We start from the raw sequence: 21,861 nt of genomic DNA on the forward strand, positions 1-21,861 counted from the left end.
GTTTCCTCCAACACTAATGACTAGAGCTTATAACATTCCAATTCATCCAAGCTTTCCAAACAATTATTACCAAGGACTCCATAAACCAGTGTACTCCAAAACTATATTTTGTACCAGTTGCTTCTGACCTTTGGAAACCATTGCAGAGAATACTTATGCTAAAGGCCAGTTTCTCAGCTCATCAAGGTCTGATTAGTCACCTGATAAAAGAGGTACTAGGAAAACTGAAATAAAAAACATCTTGTGTTCTTTCCTTTCCTGATAAGTACAAGTCGCTCAGATGGCCCTAGACTGTACAGAATGGCTAATAGGTTGTCTTTGGCCATTTTAAAGATGTAAGGAGGCCTTTTCTGAAATATCTTCCTGAGGGTAAAATTGGTTACAGCACTACTGAGAATATTAGGGGACCATGTTCCACTAGTACATCTTGCAAGATGAACTTGGCCTTCCCCGAGACCCTTGTTCATAATCACTAACCCCAATTAATAAATACACACCTTTGGGGTCTCTTTCATTAGGGTGATATTATACCGTTACTAGCTATGAGAATTTTTAAATATGCACCTCTTCATTTACTGTGTGCAAGATATATGTACGGTATAAGATGGATGTGAGAAGTATGGGATCTAACTCCATAAAAACAACTTAAAAACATGACAGTAATATCACTGTTTGCAGATGACATGATACTATACATAGAGAATCCTAAAGATGCTGCCAGAAAACTACGAGAGCTAATCAATAAATTTGATAAAGTAGCAGGATACAAAATTAACGCACAGAAATCTCTTGCATTCCTATACACTAACGACGAAAAATCTGAAAGAGAAATTAAGGAAACACTCCCATTTACCATTGCAACAAAAAGAATAAAATACCTAGGAATAAACCTACCTAAGGAGACAAAAGACCTGTATGTAGAAAACTATAAGACACTGATGAAAGAAATTGAAGACGATACAAACAGATGGAGAGATATACCGTGTTCTTGGATTGGAAGAATCAACATTGTGAAAATGGCTATACTACCTAAAGCAATCTACAGATCCAAAGCAATCCCCATCTACAGATCCAAAGCAATCCCTATCAAACTAGCAATGGCATTTTTCACAGAACTGGAACAAAAACTTTCACAATTTGTATGGAAACACAAAAGACCCCAAATAGCCAAAGCAATCTTGAGAAAGAAAAACGGAGCTGGAGGAATCAGGCTCCCTGACTTCAGACTATACTACAAAGCTACAGTCATCAAGACAGTATGGTAGTGGCACAAAAACAGAAATATAGATCAATGAAACAGGATAGAAAGCCCAGAGATAAACCCACGCACATATGGTCACCTTATCTTTGATAAAGGAGACAAGAATATACAATGGAGAAAAGACAGCCTCTTCAATAAGTGGTGCTGGGAAAACTAGACAGCTACATGTAAAACAATGAAATTAGAAGACTTCCTAAAACCACACACAAAAATAAACTAAAAATGGATTAAAGACCTAAATGTAAGGCCAGACACTTTAAAACTCTTACAGGAAAACATAGGCAGAACACTCTATGACATAAATCACAGCAAGATCCTTTTTGACCCACCTCTTAAAGAAATGGAAATAAAAACAAAAATAAACAAATGGGACCTAATGAAACTTAAAAGCTTTTGCACAGCAAAGGAAACCACAAGCAAGATGAAAAGACGGCCCTCAGAATGTGAAAAAACCTTTGCAAACAAAGTAACTGACAAAGGATTAATCTGCAAAATATACAAGCTGCTCATGCAGCTCAATATCAAAAAACCAAACAACCCAATCCAAAAATGGGCAGAAGATCTAAATAGACATTTCTCCAAAGAAGATATACAGATTGCCAACAAACACATGAAAGGATGCTCAACATCACTAATCATTAGAGAAATATAAACCAAAACTACAATGAGGTATCACCTCACACCATTCAGAATGGCCATCATCAAAAAATCTACAAACAATAAATGCTGGAGAGGGTGTGGAGAAAAGGGAACCCTCTTGCACTGTTGGTGGGAATATAAATTGATACAGCCACTGTGGAGAACAGTATGGAGGTTCCTTAAAAAGCTAAAAATAGAACTACCATATGACCCAGCAATCCCACTACATATCCCCTGAGAAAACCATAGTTCAAAAAGAGACATGTACCACAATGTTCATTGCAGCACTATTTACAATAGCCAGGACATGGAAGCAACCTAAGTGTTCATCGACAGATGAATGGATAAAGAATATGTGGCACATATATACAATGGAATATTACTCAGCCATAAGAAGAAACAAAACTGAGTTATTTGTAGTGAGGTGGATGGACCTAGAGTCTGTCATACAGAGTGAAATAAGTCAGAAAGAGAAAAACAAATACCGTATGCTAACACGTATATATGGAATCTTAAAAAGAAAAATCGTTCTGATGAGCCTAGGGGCAGGACAGGAATAAAGACGCAGATGTAGAGAATGGACTTGAGGACCTGGGGAGGGGGGAAGGGTAAGCTGGGACGAAGTGAGAGAGTAGCATTAACATATATACACTACGAAGTGTAAAATAGATAGCTAGTGGGAAGCAGCAGCATAGCACAGGGTGATCAGCTCTGTGCTTTGTGACCACCTAGAAGGGTGGGGGAGGGAGATGCAAGAGGGAGGGGATATGGGGATATATGTATACATATGGCTGATTCACTTTGTTATATAGCAGAAAATAACACACCATTGTAAATCAATTATACTCCAGTAACGTTGTTAAAAAAAAAATGACAGTACTAGAGCCACCTCTTTTTCTTATTGGCGTAAGTCGATTGAGAGGGTTTAGACTGTGTTAAAAAAACAAAATTCAACTGAGTACATGTATTCAGTGATGCATAAATCAAGCAGCATCCCATCTAGCAAATAGAAAGGTGCTCCCAGGAGCTGTACAAAATGAAAGACTTTTATAGGCAGAAGGGGGCAGGACAAGGAAGTCATACTAGCAAAGACTGATTGTTCAGGGCAAGGTCACCTTTCTTTAGGGGTGACTGTGGTCTATCAGACATATAACCTCACTAGTGCTGACTAGGTAATTCCAGGTTGAGTGGTTTAAGATTCCATTCCTGGGAGAAGGGGAAACTCTAATTAAGTATCAAGTCTCGGTTTGGTGATGTGGGGCATAGTACCAATGACTCCATTTTGGGCCTGTTGTCTTGTTTTTAACAAGTGAGATCTTTTAAGTTCACTGTGAAGAAAACGTCTTCCCTTTGTTTGAAAAGTTTGGAGGTCAAATCTACATTAGAAATGGCAACCCTTGCTTAACCTGCTCATAGCACTTTTGAGAGAATGTGCCCTACACAGGCCATGCTCTGTACCAGTGACCTTCTCTCCATATTCCTGTTCCAGCTTTCTTATGATTACTATTTACATGATGTATCTTTTCTTAACTTTTACTTTTAATCTATATGTGTCTTGATAATAAAAGTGAATTTCTTATTGAAACATAGTGTTAGGTCTTACAGTCTGACAATCTCTGCCTTTTAGTTGGGGTGTTTAGACTATTTACATTTGATGTAGTTATTGAGTTGATTGGATTCAAATCTACCATCTTGCTATTTGCTCTCTATTGTCTAAACTGTTTTTTATTTTATTTTTCTCTTCTTTTGGATTGAGTAGTTTTTAATATTCCGTTTAATATTAACTTGGCTAATTAGCTATGTCTTTTTGTGTGTGGTGAGGTGAGAAGTAGAGCAGGAGGATTGCTCTAGTGTTTACAATATGTGTCCCAACTTATCACAGACTACATTCAAATGGAACTATACCCACTTTACATATAATATATAAATCTTAGAAGAACATGTTTCTGTTTTCCCCCTCCTATCCTTTGTGCTACAGCTGCTACACATCTTACTTTTACATAGGTTATTAACCCTACCATATACTGTTATTGTTCTTCCTTTAAACAATTAATTACTTTAAGATAAATTTTTACAAGAGAAAAAATTTTTATTTACTTACATATATACCATCTCCAGGGCTCTTCATTCCTTTGTGTACATCTAAGTTTCCATGTTATATTATTTTCTTTCACCTGAAAGACTTTAACATTTCTTCAAGTTCAGGTCTACTGGTGATAAATTCTCTCAGTTTTTGTCTGTCTGAAAACTTTTATTTTTCCTTCATTTTTGAAAGATATTTTTGCTCAGTATAGAATTCTAGATTGGTGGGGTTTTGTTTTTAATTTCAGCAGTTTAAGGATGTTATTTCATTGACTTATGGCTTGAATAATTTCTGAAGAGAAGTCTAGGGATTTTAATTTTTGTTCCTCTGTATGAGATTTGCTCTTCTGTGATAATCATATGATTTTTCTTTTCTAATTTGTTACTATGGCAAATTATACTGATTGACTTTCTAATATTAAACTAAGTTTGCATTGCCATGATAAATCCCACTTGGTCTTGATGTATTATCCTTTTATATTTTGTTGCATTCAACTCAGTAAAATTTTGTTTATAATTTTTGCATCTATGTTCATGAGACATATAGACTTGTGGCTTTTTGTTTTGTTTTGCTTTTTATCTTGCAATGTCTTTGTCTGGTTTTGGTATCAGAGTAACACTGGCTTCAAATAATAAATTTGGAGGTATTCCTTCTTTAATTTTCTGGAAATATTTATGTAGAATTAGTATTATTTCTTCCTTAAATGCTTGATTGAGTTTCACCAATGAAGCCACCTGGGCTTGGAGCTTCTTTGTGAGATGGTTTTTAACTACAAAATAAGCTTCCTTAATAGATATAGGACTATTCAGGTTATCTATCTCTTTATGAGTGAGCTTTGGTAGTTTAAGTCTTTCAAGGAATTTGTCCATCTAATCAAAGTTGCCAAATTTATAAGTATAAAGTTGTTCAAAATATTCCTTTCCTCTTGTTATTTTAATATCTGTAGAATCCGTAGTGATGTCACCTCTTTCTTTCCTGATATTGGTCATTTGTGTCTTCTCTCTTTGGGGAGCTGGAGCCCTGGTTCTGTTACCACTCCTGTCCCTTACTAGTTGTCTAACCAGTTGCATAAACTCCCAGGGCTTCAGCTTTTACATCTGTAAATTAAGAGGGTGGAGCTCTGTAAAGTCTCTTCCACTTCTGATAGTCAATAAGTTTGACCTGTCTGTCTAGAGATTTATCTACTTTATTAATCTTCTTGTAGAACCAGTTTTTTATTTCATACATTTCCTCTATTTTTCTGTTTTTTATTTCAATACTTCATGCATTAATCTTTATTATTTCCTTTTTTTGCTTTGGGCTTCATTTCCTTTTCTTATTCTGTTTTCTTAAGGTGGGTGCAAGGTCATTGATTTAAGATCTTCTTTCTCCTCCATTATAGTCATTTAATGCTATAAATTTTCCACTAACTACTGCTTTAGTGACATGCCACAGATGATGTTATGTTGCTTTTTCATTTTCATTCAGTTGAAAATACTTTCTAATTTCCCTTTTGATGTCTTCTTTGACTCATGGGTTACTTAGAACTGTTTATTTTGTTTCCAAATATTTGTGCATTTTCTCATTTTTTTAATTGAACCTCTGATATTTTAAATTTTATGTTGCTGAATGCTGCATTTTGTTATATAGCTTTAACGAATGATGGCCTTTTTTTGAATAGGCACATAAATTACTTGGTGATCCTTTTGATCCTTGTTTGATCTCTTGAGTCTTGTGTTTAAGCACTTTTAGAGTGGATCTAAAGTCGCCTTTACTCTAGGGCTAGTTTAGTTCACTACGCAGGCATTACCCTTCTGGTCTCTGTTGAAAAATCCAAATATTCTGGAGATGTCTGTACTCTGGTTTGTGGAAGCTTGAACAACTCCTAGCACTATGTGAACTCTGGGAATTGTTCAGCTTTCCCCTCCCTGGTAGCTATTCTTTCCCTGACAGATTTTCTTTGCTTGACCTTCTGAAGTGCAGATTACTATTTGACCAAAGACTCGAGGGGGATTCTATGCAGATTTCTGGGTGTCTTTCTCTGCATACCTACTCCTCCCTTATAGTCTACCCTGCAAATTCTAGCTATCTAGGTCTCCCTGAGCATCCATCTCTGCCTCCTCAACTTAGTGAGACAACTGAACTCTGTTTCAGTTCTCCTTCCCTGTGCTGCAGTTTAGAAATCACTTCCAGATAGAAAGACAAGGTGATTGTAGAGTTCAACTTCTTTGTTTCTCTTCTCTTGGGAATCACAGTCCTGTGCGTCCTGTTATCCAATGTCTGAAATCAGTTGTTTCATATATTTCATCAGGTTTTTTAGTTGTTTTCAGCAGAAGGCTAATTCTAGCCTTTGCTGCTTCCTTATGCTGGAAACAGAAGTCTTATCATCTCTCAGTAATGCTATTAATTATGAAGTTAATCCTCAGTCATCTTCATGATCTCTTACTTTAATTTTAGTATTTGTGACATTATATACTTCAAGCAGGCAGTGCATGGAAAAGACCCTGGGCTTGGGAGCTGGAGCCCTGGTTCTGGTACCATCCCTACCACTTACTAGTTATCAAATCAGTTGCATAAATTTCCTGGGTGTCAGCTTCCCCATCTGTAAACTAAGATGGTGGAACTCTCCAAGGTCTCTTCCAATTTTGAAATTCAATGAAAGAGAGAATGTATGAGAGAGAAGACAACAGAAGCAAGAACTACAATCCTGCAGAATGTGGAATGAAAACCACATTCACAGAAAGATAGACAAAATGAAAAGGCAGAGGGCTATGTACCAGATGAAGAAACAAGATAAGACCACAGGGGCTTCCCTGGTGGTGCAGTGGTTGAGAGTCCGCCTGCCGATGCAGGGGACGTGGGTTCGTGCCCCGGTCTGGGAGGATCCCACATGCCGCGGAGCAGCTAGACCCGTGAGCCATGGCTGCTGAGCCTGCACGTCTGGAGCCTGTGCTCCGCGACGGGAGAGGACACAACGGTGAGAGGCCCGTGTACTGCAAAAAAAAAAAAAAGATAAGACCCCAGAAAAACAATTAAATGAAGTGGAGATAAGCAACCTTCCAGAAAAAGAATTCAGAGCAATGATAGTGAAGATGATCCAGGACCTTGGAAAGAGAATAGAGGCAAAGATCTAGAAGATGCAAGAAATGTTTAACAAAGACCTAGAAGAATTAAAGAACAAACACCTAGAAGAATTAAAGAACAAACAAACAGAGATGAACAATACAATAACTGAAATGAAAAATGCACTAGAAGGAATCAAAAGCAGAATAACTGAGGCAGAAGAACAGATAAGTGACCTGGAAGACAGAATGGTGGAATTCACTGCTGTGGAACAGAATAAAGAAAAAAGAATGAAAAGAAATGAAGACAGCCTAAGAGACCTCTGGGACAATATTAAACATAACAACATTCACATTATAGGGGTCCCAGAAGGAGAAGAGAGAGAGAAAAGACGCAAGAAAATATTTGAAGAGATTATAGTTGAAAACTTCCCTAACTTGGGAAAGGAAACAGCCACCCAAGTCAAGGAAAGGCAGAGAGTCCCAGGCAGGATAAACCCAAGGAGAAACACACCGAGACACATAGTAATCAAATTGACAAAAATTAAAGACAAAGAAAAATTATTAAAAGCAAAAGGGAAAAATAATGACAAATAACATACAAGGGAACTCCCATAAGGTTAACAGCTGATTTATCAGCAAAGACTTTACAAGCCAGACGGGACTGGCATGATATATTTAAAGTGATGAAAAGGAAGAACCTTCAATCAAGATTACTCTACCTACCAAGGATCTCATTCAGACTTGATGGAGAAATCAAAAGCTTTACAGACAAGCAAAAGCTAAGAGAATTCAGCACCAGCAAACCAGCTGTACAACAAATGCTAAAGGAACTTCTCTAAGTGGGAAACACAAGAGAAGAAAAGGACCTAGAGAAACAAACCCAAAACAATTAAGAAAATGGTAATAGGAACATACATATCAATAATTACCTTAAATGTGAATGGATTAAATGCTCCAACCAAAAGACGTAGACTGGCTGAATGGATACAAAAACAAGACCCACATATATGCTGTCTACAAAAGAGCCACTTCAGACCTAGGGACACATACAGACTGAAAGTGAGGGGATGGAAAAAGATATTCCATGCAAATAGAAATCAAAACAAAGCTGGAGTAGCAATTCTCATATCAGATAAAATAGATAAATTTAAAGTAAAGACTATTACAAGAGACAAAGAAGGACACTACGTAAGGATCAAGGGATCAATCCAAGAAGAAGATATAACAATTATAAATATATATGCACCCAACATAGGAGCACCTTAATACATAAGGCAAATGCTAACAGCTGTAAAAGAGGAAATTGACAGTAACACAATAATAGCGGGGAACTTTAACACCTCACTTACGCCAATGGACAGATCATCCAGACAGAAAATAAATAAGGAAACACGAGCTTTAAATAACACAATAGACCAGATGGATTTAATTGACATTTGTAGGACATTCCATCCAAAAACAGCAGATTACACTTTCTTCTCAAGTGCACACAGAACATTCTCCAGGATAGATCATATCTTGGGTCACAAATCAAGCCTCGGTAAATTTAAGAAAATTGAAATCATATCAAGCATCTTTTCAGACCACAACGCTATGAGATTATAAATCAATTACAGGGAAAAAATGTAAAAAACACAAACATGTGGAGGCTAAACAATATGTTACTAAATAACCGAGAGATCATTGAAGAAATCAAAGAGGAAATTAAAAAATACCTAGAGACAAATGATAATGAAAACACAATGACCCAAAACCTATGGGATGCAGCAAAAGCAGTTCTAAGAGGGAAGTTTATAGCAATACAATCCTACCTCAAGAAACAAGAAAAATCTCAAATAAAAAAATCTAACTTTACACCTAAACGAACTAGAGAAAGAGGAACAAACAAAACCCAAAGTTAGTAGAAGGAAAGAAATAATAAAGATCAGAGCAGAAATAAATGAAATAGAAACAAAACAATAGCAAAGATCAATAAAACTAAATGCTTGTTCTTTGAGAAGATAAACAAAATTGATAAACCATTAGCCAGACTCATCAAGAAAAAGAGGGAGAGGACTCAAATCAATAGAATTAGAAATGAAAAAGGAAAAGTTACAACGGACACCGCAGAAATACAAAGCACCAAAAGAGACTACTACAAGAAACTCTATGCCAATAAAATGGACAACCTGGAAGAAATGGACAAATTCTTAGAAAGGTATAACCTTCCAAGACTGAACCAGGAAGAAATAGAAAATATGAACAGACCAATCACAAGTAATGAAATTGAAACTGTGATTAAAAATCGTCCAACAAACAAAAGCCCAGGACCAGATGGCTTCACAGGTGAATTCTATGAAACATTTAGAGAAGAGCTAACACCCATCCTTCTCAAACTCTTCCAAAAAATTGTGGAGGAAGGAACACTCCCAAACTCATTCTATGAGGCCACCATCACCCTGATACCAAAACCAGACAAAGATACTACAAAAAAAGAAAATTACGGACCAATATCACTGATGAATATAGATGCAAAAATCCTCAAGAAAATACTAGCAAACAGAATCCAACAACACATTAAAAGGATCATACACCATGATCAAGTGGGATTTATCCTAGGGATGCAAGGATTCTTCAATATACACAAATCAGTTGATGTAATATACCATATTAACAAATTGAAGAATAAAAACCATATGATCATCTCAATAGATGCAGAAAAAGCTTTTGAAAAAATTCAACACCCATTTATGGTAAAAACTCTTCAGAAAGTGGGCATAGAGGGAACCTACCTCAACATAATAAAGGCCATATATGAAAAACCCACTGCAAACATCATTCTCAATGGTGAAAAACTGAAAGCATTTTCTCTCAGATCAGGAACAAGACAAGGGTATCCACTCTAGCCACTCTTATTCCACATAGTTATAGAAGTCCTAGCCACAGCAATCAGAGAAGAGAAAGAAATAAAAGGAATCCAAATTGGGAAAGAAGAAGTAAAACTGGCACTGTTTGCTGATGACATGATACTATATAGAGAGAATCCTAAAGTAGCCACCAGAAAACTACTAGAACTTATCAATGAATTTGGTAAAGTTGCAGGATACAGAATTAATGCACAGAAATCTCTTGCATTCCTATACACTAACAGTGAAGGACCCGAAAGAGAAATTAAGGAAACAATCCCATTCACCATTGCAACTAAAAGAGTAAAATACCTAGGAATAAACCTACCTAAGGAGGTAAAAGACCTGTACTCAGAAAACTATAAGACACTGATGAAAGAAATCAACGATGATACAAACAGATGGAGAGATATACCATGTTCTTGAATTGGAAGACTCAGTATTGTGAAAATGACTATACTACCCAAAGCAATCTACAGATTCAATGCAATCCCTATCAAATTACCAATGGCATTTTTTGCAGAACTAGAACAAAATATTTTTAAATTTGTATGGAGACACAAAAGGCCCCGAATAGCAAAAGAAATCTTGAGGGGAAAAAAAACGGAGCTGGAGAAATCAGACTCCCTGACTTCAGACTATACTACAAAGCTACAATCATCAAGACAATATGGTACTGGCACCAAAACAGAAATATAAATCAATGGAATAGGATAGAAAGCCCAGAGATAAACCCACGCATCTATGGTCAACTAGTCTATGACAAAGAAGGCAAGGATATACAATAGAGAAAAGACAGTCTCTTCAATAAATGGTGCTGGGAAAACTGGACAGACACATGTAAAAGAATGAAATTTGAACACTTCCTAACACCATACACAAAAATAAACTCAAAATGGATTAAAGACCTAAATATAAGCCCGGACACTATAAAACTCTAAGAGTAAAACATAGGCAGAACAGTCTTTGACATAAATCACAGCAAGATCTTTTTTGACCCACCTCCTAGAGTGATGGAAATAAAAATGAAAATAAACAAATGGGATGTAATAAAACTTAAAAGCTTTTGCACAGCAAAGGAAACCATAAACAAGACGAAAAGATAACCCTCAGAATGGGAGAGAATATTTGCAAACGAAGCAACTGACAAAGGATTAGTCTCCAAAATGTACAAGCACCTCATGCAGCTCAATATCAAAAAAAACAAACAACCCAATCCAAAAATGGGCAGAAGACCTAAATAGACATTTCTCCAAAGAAGACATACAGATGGCCAAGAGGCACATGAAAAGCTGCTCAACATCACTAATTATTAGAGAAATGCAAATGAAAACTACAATGAGGTATCACCTCACACCAATTAGAATGGGCATCATCAGAATATTTACAAACAACAAATGCTGGAGAGGGTGTGGAGAAAAGGAAACCCTCTTTCACTGTTGGTGGGAATGTAAATTGATACAGCCACTATGGAGAACAGTATGGACATTCCTTAAAAAGTTAAAAATAGAATTACCATATGATCCAGCAATCCCACTATTGGGCATATACCCAGAGAAAACCATAATTCAAAAAGACACATGCACCCCAATGTTCATTGCAGCACAATTTACAATAGCCAGGTCATGGAAGCAACCTAAATGCCCATCGACAGATGAATGGATAAAGAAGATGTGGTACATATATACAATGGAATATTACTCATCCATAAAAAGGAGCGAAATTGGGTCATTTGCAGAGAAGTGGATGGACTTGGAGACTGTCATACAGAGTGAAGTAAGTCAGAAAGAGAAAAACAAATATCGTATATTAACGTATATATGTGGAATCTAGAAAGATGAACCAGTTTGCAAGGCAGAAATAGAGACACCGATGTAAAGAACAAATGTATGGACACCAAGGGGGGAAAGTGGGGGGTGGTTGTTGTTGGTGGTGGGATGAATTGGGAGATTGGGATTGACATATATACACTAACATGTATAAAACAGATACGTAATAAGAACCTGCTGTGTGAAAACAAAATTAAATTAAAATAAAATAAAAACCAACCGAAATTTAAGAAAAAAAAGAGAGAGCGAATGTATGAATCCTATTCTTGTGCAGTATCCTTTAGGAATACTTGTATTTCTGATCACCCCATTTCCTTTTTAAAAGATAAGAAAAAATACGGTAGTATTTAGAGAAATGAAAATAGAAAAATCAAGAGGTGGGAGCGGCTTGTTAGTGTCAAATGCCTGAAGAAAATTAAGATCTTTATTTGGGACAAATTAAGGTGAAAAGAGCATGATCAGGGTCAATCATTTTGTGCAGGTGTCCAAAGAGTGAGCAGTGAATTTAAAAAGACTCCCTTCCGGTTGCTGTTTATGCAGGAAATCTGGCACAGTCCTCAGGGTATGACACACAAGAGAGAAGTTTGAGTAATATTAGGAAAGAATTTAGAAGTCTCAAAACAAGGTCAGTGAACTCAAGTGCCAAGCACATGATATCTCTGGTGTCACAGAGAAAAGAGGTCAGTTCATTGCCTTATAGAGCTGTTGAACCCACACATTTTATGTGGCTGAGCAGTTTTCTCTGGGAGATGGTTTGCTCATCAGAGGTTTAGATCCTGTATCTTTTGAAAACAAGTGTAACTAGCATATTGAAATACCACACCTCATAATTCAGTAAAAATGCAATCATTTTTCTCCCACTGTCCTTTTACAATTTAGTCTCTGGGATAATAGCTCTTGCTCCTGCATGTATACTCTAGCAACCCATAATTTCCTGCTAATTCTTAGTTAATAGATGATCTATGGTCACTAAGTTACAAACATTATCCAGATGCAAAAAACTTAGGAAATCCAGTCCTGGGTGATACTTAAAACTTTGAACTTAAGTTGCTGTTAAATCTCCCTTTTTCTCTCTCCAACCTCACTTCTCCGAGCTTGGGCTGACTTCAGGATAGAAGCCTGCAGTGACATAGAGGGTAGTGGTCTTTCCATCTCTCTGCCTCCTATTTCTAGTCCTCCCCTTCCATCTTGAGCTGTTATTTAAACCCTACCAGGTCCAGTGGGGCTAGTGGAGACAGGGAGAGGCAACACACAGGGAAGCTCTTATTTGAACCAGTACTCTCATCGCTTGGTCTCACTCTGGTCTAGCAGATGCCTTTTTCCCTTGAGATGTCATTTTCTTGGACTCCTCACAGCTTTCTCACTGTTTCTCTTTCTCCTACAATTCTCTTGTCCCTGAAGGATGCTTCTCTTATTTCTCTGTTCTGACTGTCACTTGTAACTCCTTCCTCGGCCCCTAGACACACAGTAGTGCATCTCCAAGCTCCTCCAGGTGGCTCTATTGGACAGAATCTAAGATTCTGTCTCAGGGCCCACGGCTTTTCCAAGGAACACTCATACATCCCTTGCCTGGGACTGATGTGGGTCCCAAGGCAGCAGCACTCTCCTGGTTCTGGCTCCAAAACAGTCAGTGTAGATTCCCACCTGATAGGAGTCCGACTCTAGCCGGTGTCAATTTCAGCTTTCTCAGGAGTGAATTGGGTACCAGCCTCTAAGTCCCTCAGCCTTAGGAAACACTTCCACTGCTCTCTGAGGGATTTTCTCCCCCTGTCTCAGGTTTAGAGGGTTGCACCTCCTCCCAACTCCCTGAGTGCAGGAAGACATGGCAACATAATGTCCCTCCCCACCAAGGAATCTCTCCTCTGATCTCTTTTATCTACGTTCTCTGACCCTTCTTCTATGTCCTCGATGTAGCTGAGAAACCCAAGAGTGGCTTGAAGGTTCTTGAGGCCATTTACTTTCAAAATCTTCATAACATGGTCTGGCACCTTTGTTTGGAATTTTACATCTATTATGTTTTGTCGTCTGGTGGAAACTTCAGTTTTAAGATCGTATTACACAAGTAATAAACAAACATGATTCACAGGCCAATCCAGTGGTGTAACGTCCGTCTTTACTAAACATTTTGATATCTGAGTGTTGTTACTGTGTTAAAAAAAATCAGGGCAGACAACTCTCTAAAGAGTCTTACTTAATCCTTGACCAGCTATGTTATTTAGCACTTCTTAACTAGAGCTGTAAGCGTATGGAGTTCATAAAATAATTTGGAATGAAATACTGTACTGAATGAATATTTTTTATGTGGTAGTAGATGGATCCCCAAGGGCATCACGTGTCTTGCCTGCTAAGACCTTTTCCAGCACAAGAAAGTGGTGAGCCCACCATTCTCTTGCTGTACAAGAGGGCAGGAAAGTGGCTTTGCGATAGTGAGCCACTAGGAGACAAATTCTCCCAAATGAACTCCCTCACCGGCTGACCACTCTAAACCCAGACTTCACAGGCACCATAATAACATGTTTCTGTGAGGTTTGAAGGGAGGAAGGATATCCTTACAGGGTTGCTTGAGTCCAAAGCAGAGAGAGAAGGGAAATAAATATCAGCCTTGGGTCCAGATGTGGCATAACCAGATTGTATGTGCTGCCGGCTGGCCCTGACCTTTGGAGTTAAGATTGAGAGCCAGAAAGGCTGTGTGTTGTAGGGATTTTTCCCTTTTTGTTTGCTTGTGTAACACCAGGGAGGGAAATAGTTGAGTAAAATCCAAGTGTTTCTTTTATTTCACTTCTCTGGAGACCTTAATCATGGAATTGGAAGGACTTGCTTGATGCTTCATTTGTTAAAGCAGTGACTCCCTAAGCTGATGTCTCCTCGCCTTTTTAAACCTGCACCTTTGGTGAGCATGAAAGTTTCCCACCTCCTTGAAGAGGCTGATTTTCTCCCTCCTCCCCACCTTGACACCTCCTTGAGATTCACATGCTTTGGGGAGTTATGGCAGCAGAGATTCATCAAGCTGTACTTTCTATAGTTTCCATTACAAAAACAATAGGCATGTGTTGGCTTTCCAAATATATAAGCATGTATTATATAATTGAATGCACTTTTTCACTTTACATTGCACTTTTCATGCTAACAGATCACCATTTGTACAAAGTGTCCCTGCGATTTCAGGAGGCTCACAGATCTGTGGAAGGCCAGGTATGAAAACTCCCAAGGGGACTATTTCTCTTCATCCTAGATGACTCAGTCATGGCCACCTCAAGGGCTCTTTTCTCCATCCTGTTGGAGCCTTTATCTCTGTTGGAATCAGTTTTAGAGCTCTAAGTGGACTTAGAGATCATCTAGTCCCATCCTGCATTTTATAGAAATGGATGTCCAAAGAGTTTAAGCAACTTTCCCAAAGTTACACCACTATGTTTACACTGCAGATCCTGAGCAACTACTCAGGTTGCTGAATTCCCAGCTCATCTTTCTTTTTAATGTATTGTCAATTGCTTGAATCTTCTGTACTTTATCCCATCCCTTTAAAAGGTACCAACCAATACTACAAAACAAACAAATGCCAAGGTGGCAAACTCTGCAAAATACTTCATGTTCTTCTGTATATACTAACATCAAGCTTCCTTTACTTTATAGTGCCTCCACGGCTGAGAAAATACTTATTTGCCATGAACCCATATTTTAGCCAAGTATTTTAAATGATACAGAAGAAAAAATACATAACCCCTAATTTCTCATAGTTTAAAATTAATTGGGGAGACAAATGTGGTTCATATTCAGCTTGTGGCCACCTGTGATCTCTGGAAAATTTTTTTTTTTTTTTACAATGTTGTGTTTAATTTCTGCTGTACAGCAAAGTGATGGAACCTTTTTAAATGCATTTGTAATTTCCAACCCTCCACCCTTACTCTGTAACTTATTCTTCCTTGAATTCTTCTGTAGTTCATCTATATCAAGAATAATCTGTGAGATTGGAAGGAATATAGGCGAATTCACAGGTCATTTATTGCTAAATGTAGTTACTAGTAATATAAAAGCTCATCCAGCGATGAAACATAGCTAGTGTCGTTTTTTTCTAGATGGGGAAACAGGCTCAGCAAGACTACGTGACTAGTTCAGGGTTGCTCAGCCAGCGGTAGACGGAGCAGAGTCTTGCAGCCAAAGTGGCTGCTTGTCAGAGCCCACAAGCCCCCTTTCAGCCAAGAAAGCAAGAGTAGAATAAAGTAGGGGAAAGCAAATGAAGCAAAATAGGCTTGTTGAAAATTACGATTTTGTCACAGTGAGGTTATGAGCACATCAAACTAGCTGACTGTGAAAAGCTTTTGAACATGCCTCCTGTTGTGTGTGCTCTTCCTAAAGCTGTGTGAAGTTTTATGTGAGCAGGGCCCTTATCATGGTGGAGGAGGGATTTACAGAGGTGAATAATGGAGACAGTGCTCTCAAGATATCTGTGTTGAATTCTCCTTTTATTTATCTAAGGACTGGGCCTGAGCTGGGGTAAATGCATGAGAGACATTAAGTCTCAGCACCTTCGGAGAAAAAAAGGAATTTATCATCCACAATTGTCATCTAAAAGCAGTTCCCAGGTCACAGAGTCTTGGAAAATGGGATAATGAGACTGCAGGTTTCTTTGGAGGAGAAAGTTGTTTGATAGGACCCATGCTCTTGTCAGACTCAGGTAGTGTTTACAGAGGATGAACCTGGAAATCTTGTTTGTTCAGGGTACTCTTGTCCCTAAGCTTTTCCCTATAAATCACCAGTGCATTGTGGGATCGTGTCACCTTTTGTATTTTTCCTTGGAGATGGAGGAAGGAGCAGTAGGGATTCAATAAATCCATCCACATGTAAATGAAAATTGTTTTGTTCAGTTGGGATGTGTCCATATTGTTTAGCCCCAAGGATATGCAAAATAAAGCTTCCTAAAGTTTTCAAACAGGGAAAAGAGGAACATGTGAGAAAAAGATAAAAAACATACATTCTTCTTTTGACTTGCACTTTGATGGAGGATGAAGGCAATAGCCCATCCCCAAAGAAGTAATCCTAGTTTTAAAAAATCCTTGGTTCTCAAAAGCCTGGCGTTGCATGTTTGTTATATTTGTTCCTATTTTGTTTGTAAACGGTTTTAAAGGCATATGATGTAATGAAGTAAATGTTATTTTGCAGTTGAAAATTAAAGAGTTCTTTTGTATTTTAGGTCTTACAGGAATTCTCAGGGACAGTGAGGACTGGAGTGTGTTTGTATTATGGGGAGGGCAGTGAGGAAGATGAGGGGAAAACATTACAGCTCCTTCCTGAAGATAATTATAAGCCATAATCCCTCAATATATACATTTTTTTGCTTCCTCTGATTTGAAATAAAAATAGATTTTTCCCAAAAATGTATTTCAGGGCCCTCTTAGCATCTCAGATGGAACCAACATTTGCCAGGAATGTTTTCCCTTGTTTCGATGAGCCAGCTCTGAAGGCAACTTTTAATATTACAGTTATTCATCATCCAAGTTATGTGGCCCTTTCCAACATGCCAAAGCTAGGTAAGTAATGTTTCCTATCGTTGTATATGTATACATGTACATATATGTATATGTGTATACATATATAATATATGTAATATACATACACATATACATATGTATATATAATGTTGTATATTATATAATTATATGTTTACTTATATATTTGTATTTATATGTTTTTATATGAATTATATATGTGTATATATATTTAACTCTGTGATAGATTTTATATCAGTAGATTTTCTGGTCAGTGTGTTGAGAGTGCGTTATGACTGTAGTATATTATAACCAGGGAGGGCAGTCACATGGGATGTGCATCAGCACCCACATCTTGGTGACGGTAAATCCTGATTCTGCTTGTATTAGGAGCTGAGGACACTACACTGTTCTCATACATTGGCAGCCTGTCTGCCCGTTAATTTGGGCTTCAACTATTGATCATTGGTGATAACAAGCTAGTGAACTTGGTCTGAATCTGGTACATAGATGTGGGTTTGGTTTGGTTTGGTTTTTTTGTTTTGTTTTTGGCTCACAGTAGTTTTTTCTTTTGATTGAATTGGCATCCAATTTCTTTTAATTCAGAGATTCCTCATAAAAATAAAAATTCTTACTTTTTTTTTGAAACTCAGAACATCTAACAACACTGGCCCTGCACTTCCAAGGTGCCAGTGATAGTTGCCGCTGAGAAGGGGCTACCTCCTTCAGACCAAGCCCATGCCCCTGCCTGCCGTGGTCCCCACCACTCCCTGTTAGTGTAAACCAGCCCGTTCACATCAAGTACCCGGCCCTCACAGGCGCTTGAGTTTGTGATTTCAGGTTTAAAACCCACAGTGTGACTCCACTGAAGACCTGCCCGAAACCTGAGAATGGCAGAATTGTACCTTGTTGACCTACTATAGGCCTGGGAAGCTCTAGATTAAGTGCTGAGAGAGATGGACTGGACTAGGAAACAGTCGTGGATGGGAAAGAGAGGAGGTAGCTCATGGGTCTAGTTTACAGTGCCCGTAGATTTGCCCTCCATCCAGACCGTGTCATTCAAGGCGCTAATTCAGGACCGAGATACTGTCCTTAGGCCTTCCTAATATGTTTTTGATAGCTTGGGGGTAGACAAGTCCAAACTGCTGCACTCTGGGGAGGAGTTGGGAAGAACTAGCTGAGTGACAGTCGACTTGATGAATTATTTCAAAGGTAGATAATTGTGCTTATTATTGCTTATTTACAGTGATTTGGACTAAAATCAATTTCTCTAGGTCAGTCTGAGAAAGAAGACGTGAATGGAAGCAAGTGGACTGTTACTACCTTTCACACCACGCCCCACATGCCCACTTATCTAGCCGCCTTTGCCATCTGTGACTACGAGCATGTCAGCAGGACTGAAAGGGGCAAGGAGGTGAGTGACGGAGACCCTCCAGGTAAGGGGACATTTGTACTGGCCGCGGACTGCTCAGGCACTCCTGCATCAGGGGCTATGCCTACAGACCCCACCGTCCCCTCCTGGTTCTCCCTCTGATCTCCCCCAAGCCCCGTTACCACTCTCAGCACGGAGTTGCAGAACGGGATGCAACGGTTCCCACTGCGGTTCCGCGGACGGGTTTCTATGGAAAGGCTGCTCATTAAGCCCACTCGAGGCAGGTTCTGAGCCCCCCCACTTCCTGGGCTTTCACTGCCTTTCAGAGTACAGGAGAGAACAGGGAAAGCGGGCACACTAGCATCTGAAAGCTCAGGTTTACCTGTTGTTGCCTTCGCCTACATGCTACTGCAGCCTTGAAGCCAGGGTGCTGCCCAAAATGTCTAGCAGCCACTATGACACAGACACCAAACAACCCAAACTGACACCAGCTGGGACAGCTGCTCTGGCTGAAATGCTGCAGGCAGGTTAAGCATCATCCCTATTAAGGAGCAGGTCCGCTGGGTTCCTCACCTCCGGGGCATGAACACTTCCCTAGGGTTGTGTAAATAGGTTCTCTGTCCTGAAACACCCAGTTTTTCACCCAATTATACTCTCTTTACATAATAATCCTTTAGAGAAATATCAAGGTTATTGTAGCAGTACTTTATAGACTGGTTCACTCCCTACGCTAGAGTGTGGAGGTAAGTAGGGCCAGTGCCTCAGGCCCAGTTCTTCCTAGTCAGATCGACTTCACCGGGCTGAGGAGAGTCAGGCCCTACAGCAGGCGGAGGCTCTCTCCTGGGCCCGTGAACTTCCAGGCTTGTGCCATTGACTTGTGGAGGCAAGGAAGCTGTGGATGAGCCAAGTCTGTCACCAGGGGGAGAATCGTTCAAAGCCCCTCCTCCTAAGGATGAATTAATAATACAGTGTTAGATGCAAACAACAACTCATTTTCCTCAGCTGTTGGATCCAGCCTGATTTCCCTTATTGAACAATCATTGGTAGATGCTTCATATTCACAGATATAACATGAGCCAAGTCAGATGTTCATGGCATATATTGATAAATCTACTCAGGCATGAGGTGGAAGCCCATGGTTTGTACCTGGCATGAAGGAGTGGGCCCGGAGCTCACGAGTGACCCAAGGTGACTGTCAGCACCCTCATCTCCAGTGGCTTGTTGCTCTCAATGCTGCTGCACAGTGAATAATTCTTATAAAGGGTCATACCTGTTTCTTCATGAAAGATCACCCTGGAAAGAAAGCCAGCTGCCACAGAAAGCAAAGAGGAAATGGAACATGCCTAAGAAAGTCATGGTCTTAGCCAGAAACTTGAAATTTGGGATGAGTTTATCAGTGGAATGTTGCACTTGGCTCTGGCTCAGCTCTGGGAAGTGAAGGAGTCCATCATATACTCTACAGGGAACCAGACTGTACTCTTGGAATAGCATCCAGACTCTACAAAGATGACTCATTAAGTAAGAGATAAAAATTTAGTGAAGTTGAAAATGCAGTTCATGCGTGGCATGAGGATAAACGTAAGACACGGATAACTAAGGTTGGAAATAACATATTTTGAGTAGAATTTATCACACGTGGACATGTGTAAAGATATTCTGCTCTTAGATGTTGAGGTCTGCTATGTCTAAGGAGGGCCACAAGGACACACTGGTGGGCTAGGTGTGACTTTGAAGGAAGCTTATGGCTGCGTTCCCGAAACGTCCTGCACCTGTTTGTGATCCTAGCTGCCCTGCCTCTTCCCCCACAGCTCGGAATCATCATTTGCCTCCCTTTTGGCTTAAAGAGTGGTTGTTTATGGGAGGAGCTTTGTAACCTGGAAATTTACATGCAAACATTAGTTGTTAACTGCCTTTTTTCCTCCCAAGACTACAGTTAATTTGCACACGTTATCCTGAACGTGGGGAAAGGCAACTGTTATTTCCACTCAGTAGCGTGGGCTCTGGTTTAGATGTCTTCCTGGCCTTGCCGTGGAGGTGAGAGCTTGAGAAGGGGCAGGTACGGGTAGCGGTAGTGTTAGGGGCAGGGCGGAGTCCTGGGCACCTCTTTCCGAGGATAATGGGGCCTGGCGGGGAGGAGGCTGCAAGGAAGGAGGGGCTCCAGGCAGGAGGCTTCCAAAACAGGTGGCTGCATTTTGTGAAAGGGGAGCATTCCTGAAGCCCTCAGGTAATTCAAAAGTCACTTGATTCAAGACAAATTCTCCAGCAGAAGTAAAAGCCAAGTCAGATAAACATCGTCGTGGAGGGCAGCAATCTGAAGATATTGTTGTGTTGCTTTTCGTTTTCTTTGCATTTTCTTTAATGTTTTGCAGAGAGCTCTTTCTCAAATTAACTGTATTCACGTCAGTATAATTATCTAATTCCCTCCTCGCTAACTTTCATTCTAGGGTTATAAGTTTCATATGTGTTTTTTAGCTAACACTAACAACTCTATTTAAAAGTGCTCAGGTGAGATTGGGGATACCATGACTTCATATTAAAATACCAATGAATGTTAAAACAACATCACATTAGTCACCAAAGTCACACAAACAAGTTCAGATGCCCAAACGACAGCACGGTTGTGTTAAAATAACAAAACACGGCAGGGATTTCTTTTCACGTACTAACGAGGAAGTGTCATAAACAGAGAATATAATTCACTTGCTTCAACAACTATAAAGTCATAAGACTTTTGATGCACTTTTTAAAATTAAGGAAATTAACCTTTTTTCAAATTTGGAAAATAAGATGGGACTATTAATGTTTTCTTTAACAAACCATTTTAAATTTGCATGATTCAAATTTGCTTAATATGTTCTATACTGTTTAACCCCTATTAACTGCCCAATTCTGGTTTGAATCGTTGGAAATATGTCCTGAAAAGGGAAGCAAGGATCCAAGGGACCCTTTGTCTATTCCAGCATAGAATCGACATTTTCTGTGGGGGTAGATACCATTCCCAGGATTATTATTATTTTTTTTTACATCTTTATTGGAGTATAATTGCTTTACAATGGCGTGTTAGTTTCTGCTTTATAACAAAGTGAATCAGCTATACATATACATATATCCCCAAATCTCTTCCCTCTTGCATCTCCCTCCCTCCCACCCTCCCTATCCCACCCCTCTAGGTGGTCACAAGGCACCGAGCTGATCTCCCTGTGCTATGCGGCTGCTTCCCACTAGCTATCTACCTTACGTTTGGTAGTGTATATATGTCCATGCC

General features: G+C 39.2%; 1 protein-coding gene across 1 annotated transcript in view; it reads left to right on the forward strand.

The window, feature by feature from the left end:
- The window catches only part of LVRN (laeverin), an 89,550-nt gene that overhangs the window by 10,607 nt on the left and 57,082 nt on the right, over positions 1–21,861 (forward strand). Inside the window, exons 2-3 of the mRNA XM_029217742.1 lie at positions 17,124–17,266; positions 18,499–18,638. Coding sequence (XP_029073575.1) covers positions 17,124–17,266; positions 18,499–18,638 — 283 coding nt within the window. The remainder of the gene's footprint in view (positions 1–17,123; positions 17,267–18,498; positions 18,639–21,861) is intronic.

Source organism: Monodon monoceros, unplaced genomic scaffold (assembly GCF_005190385.1).
Source record: "Monodon monoceros isolate NGI ecotype Baffin Bay Population unplaced genomic scaffold, NGI_Narwhal_1 Super_Scaffold_12, whole genome shotgun sequence".
Classification (NCBI taxonomy): domain Eukaryota; kingdom Metazoa; phylum Chordata; class Mammalia; order Artiodactyla; family Monodontidae; genus Monodon; species Monodon monoceros.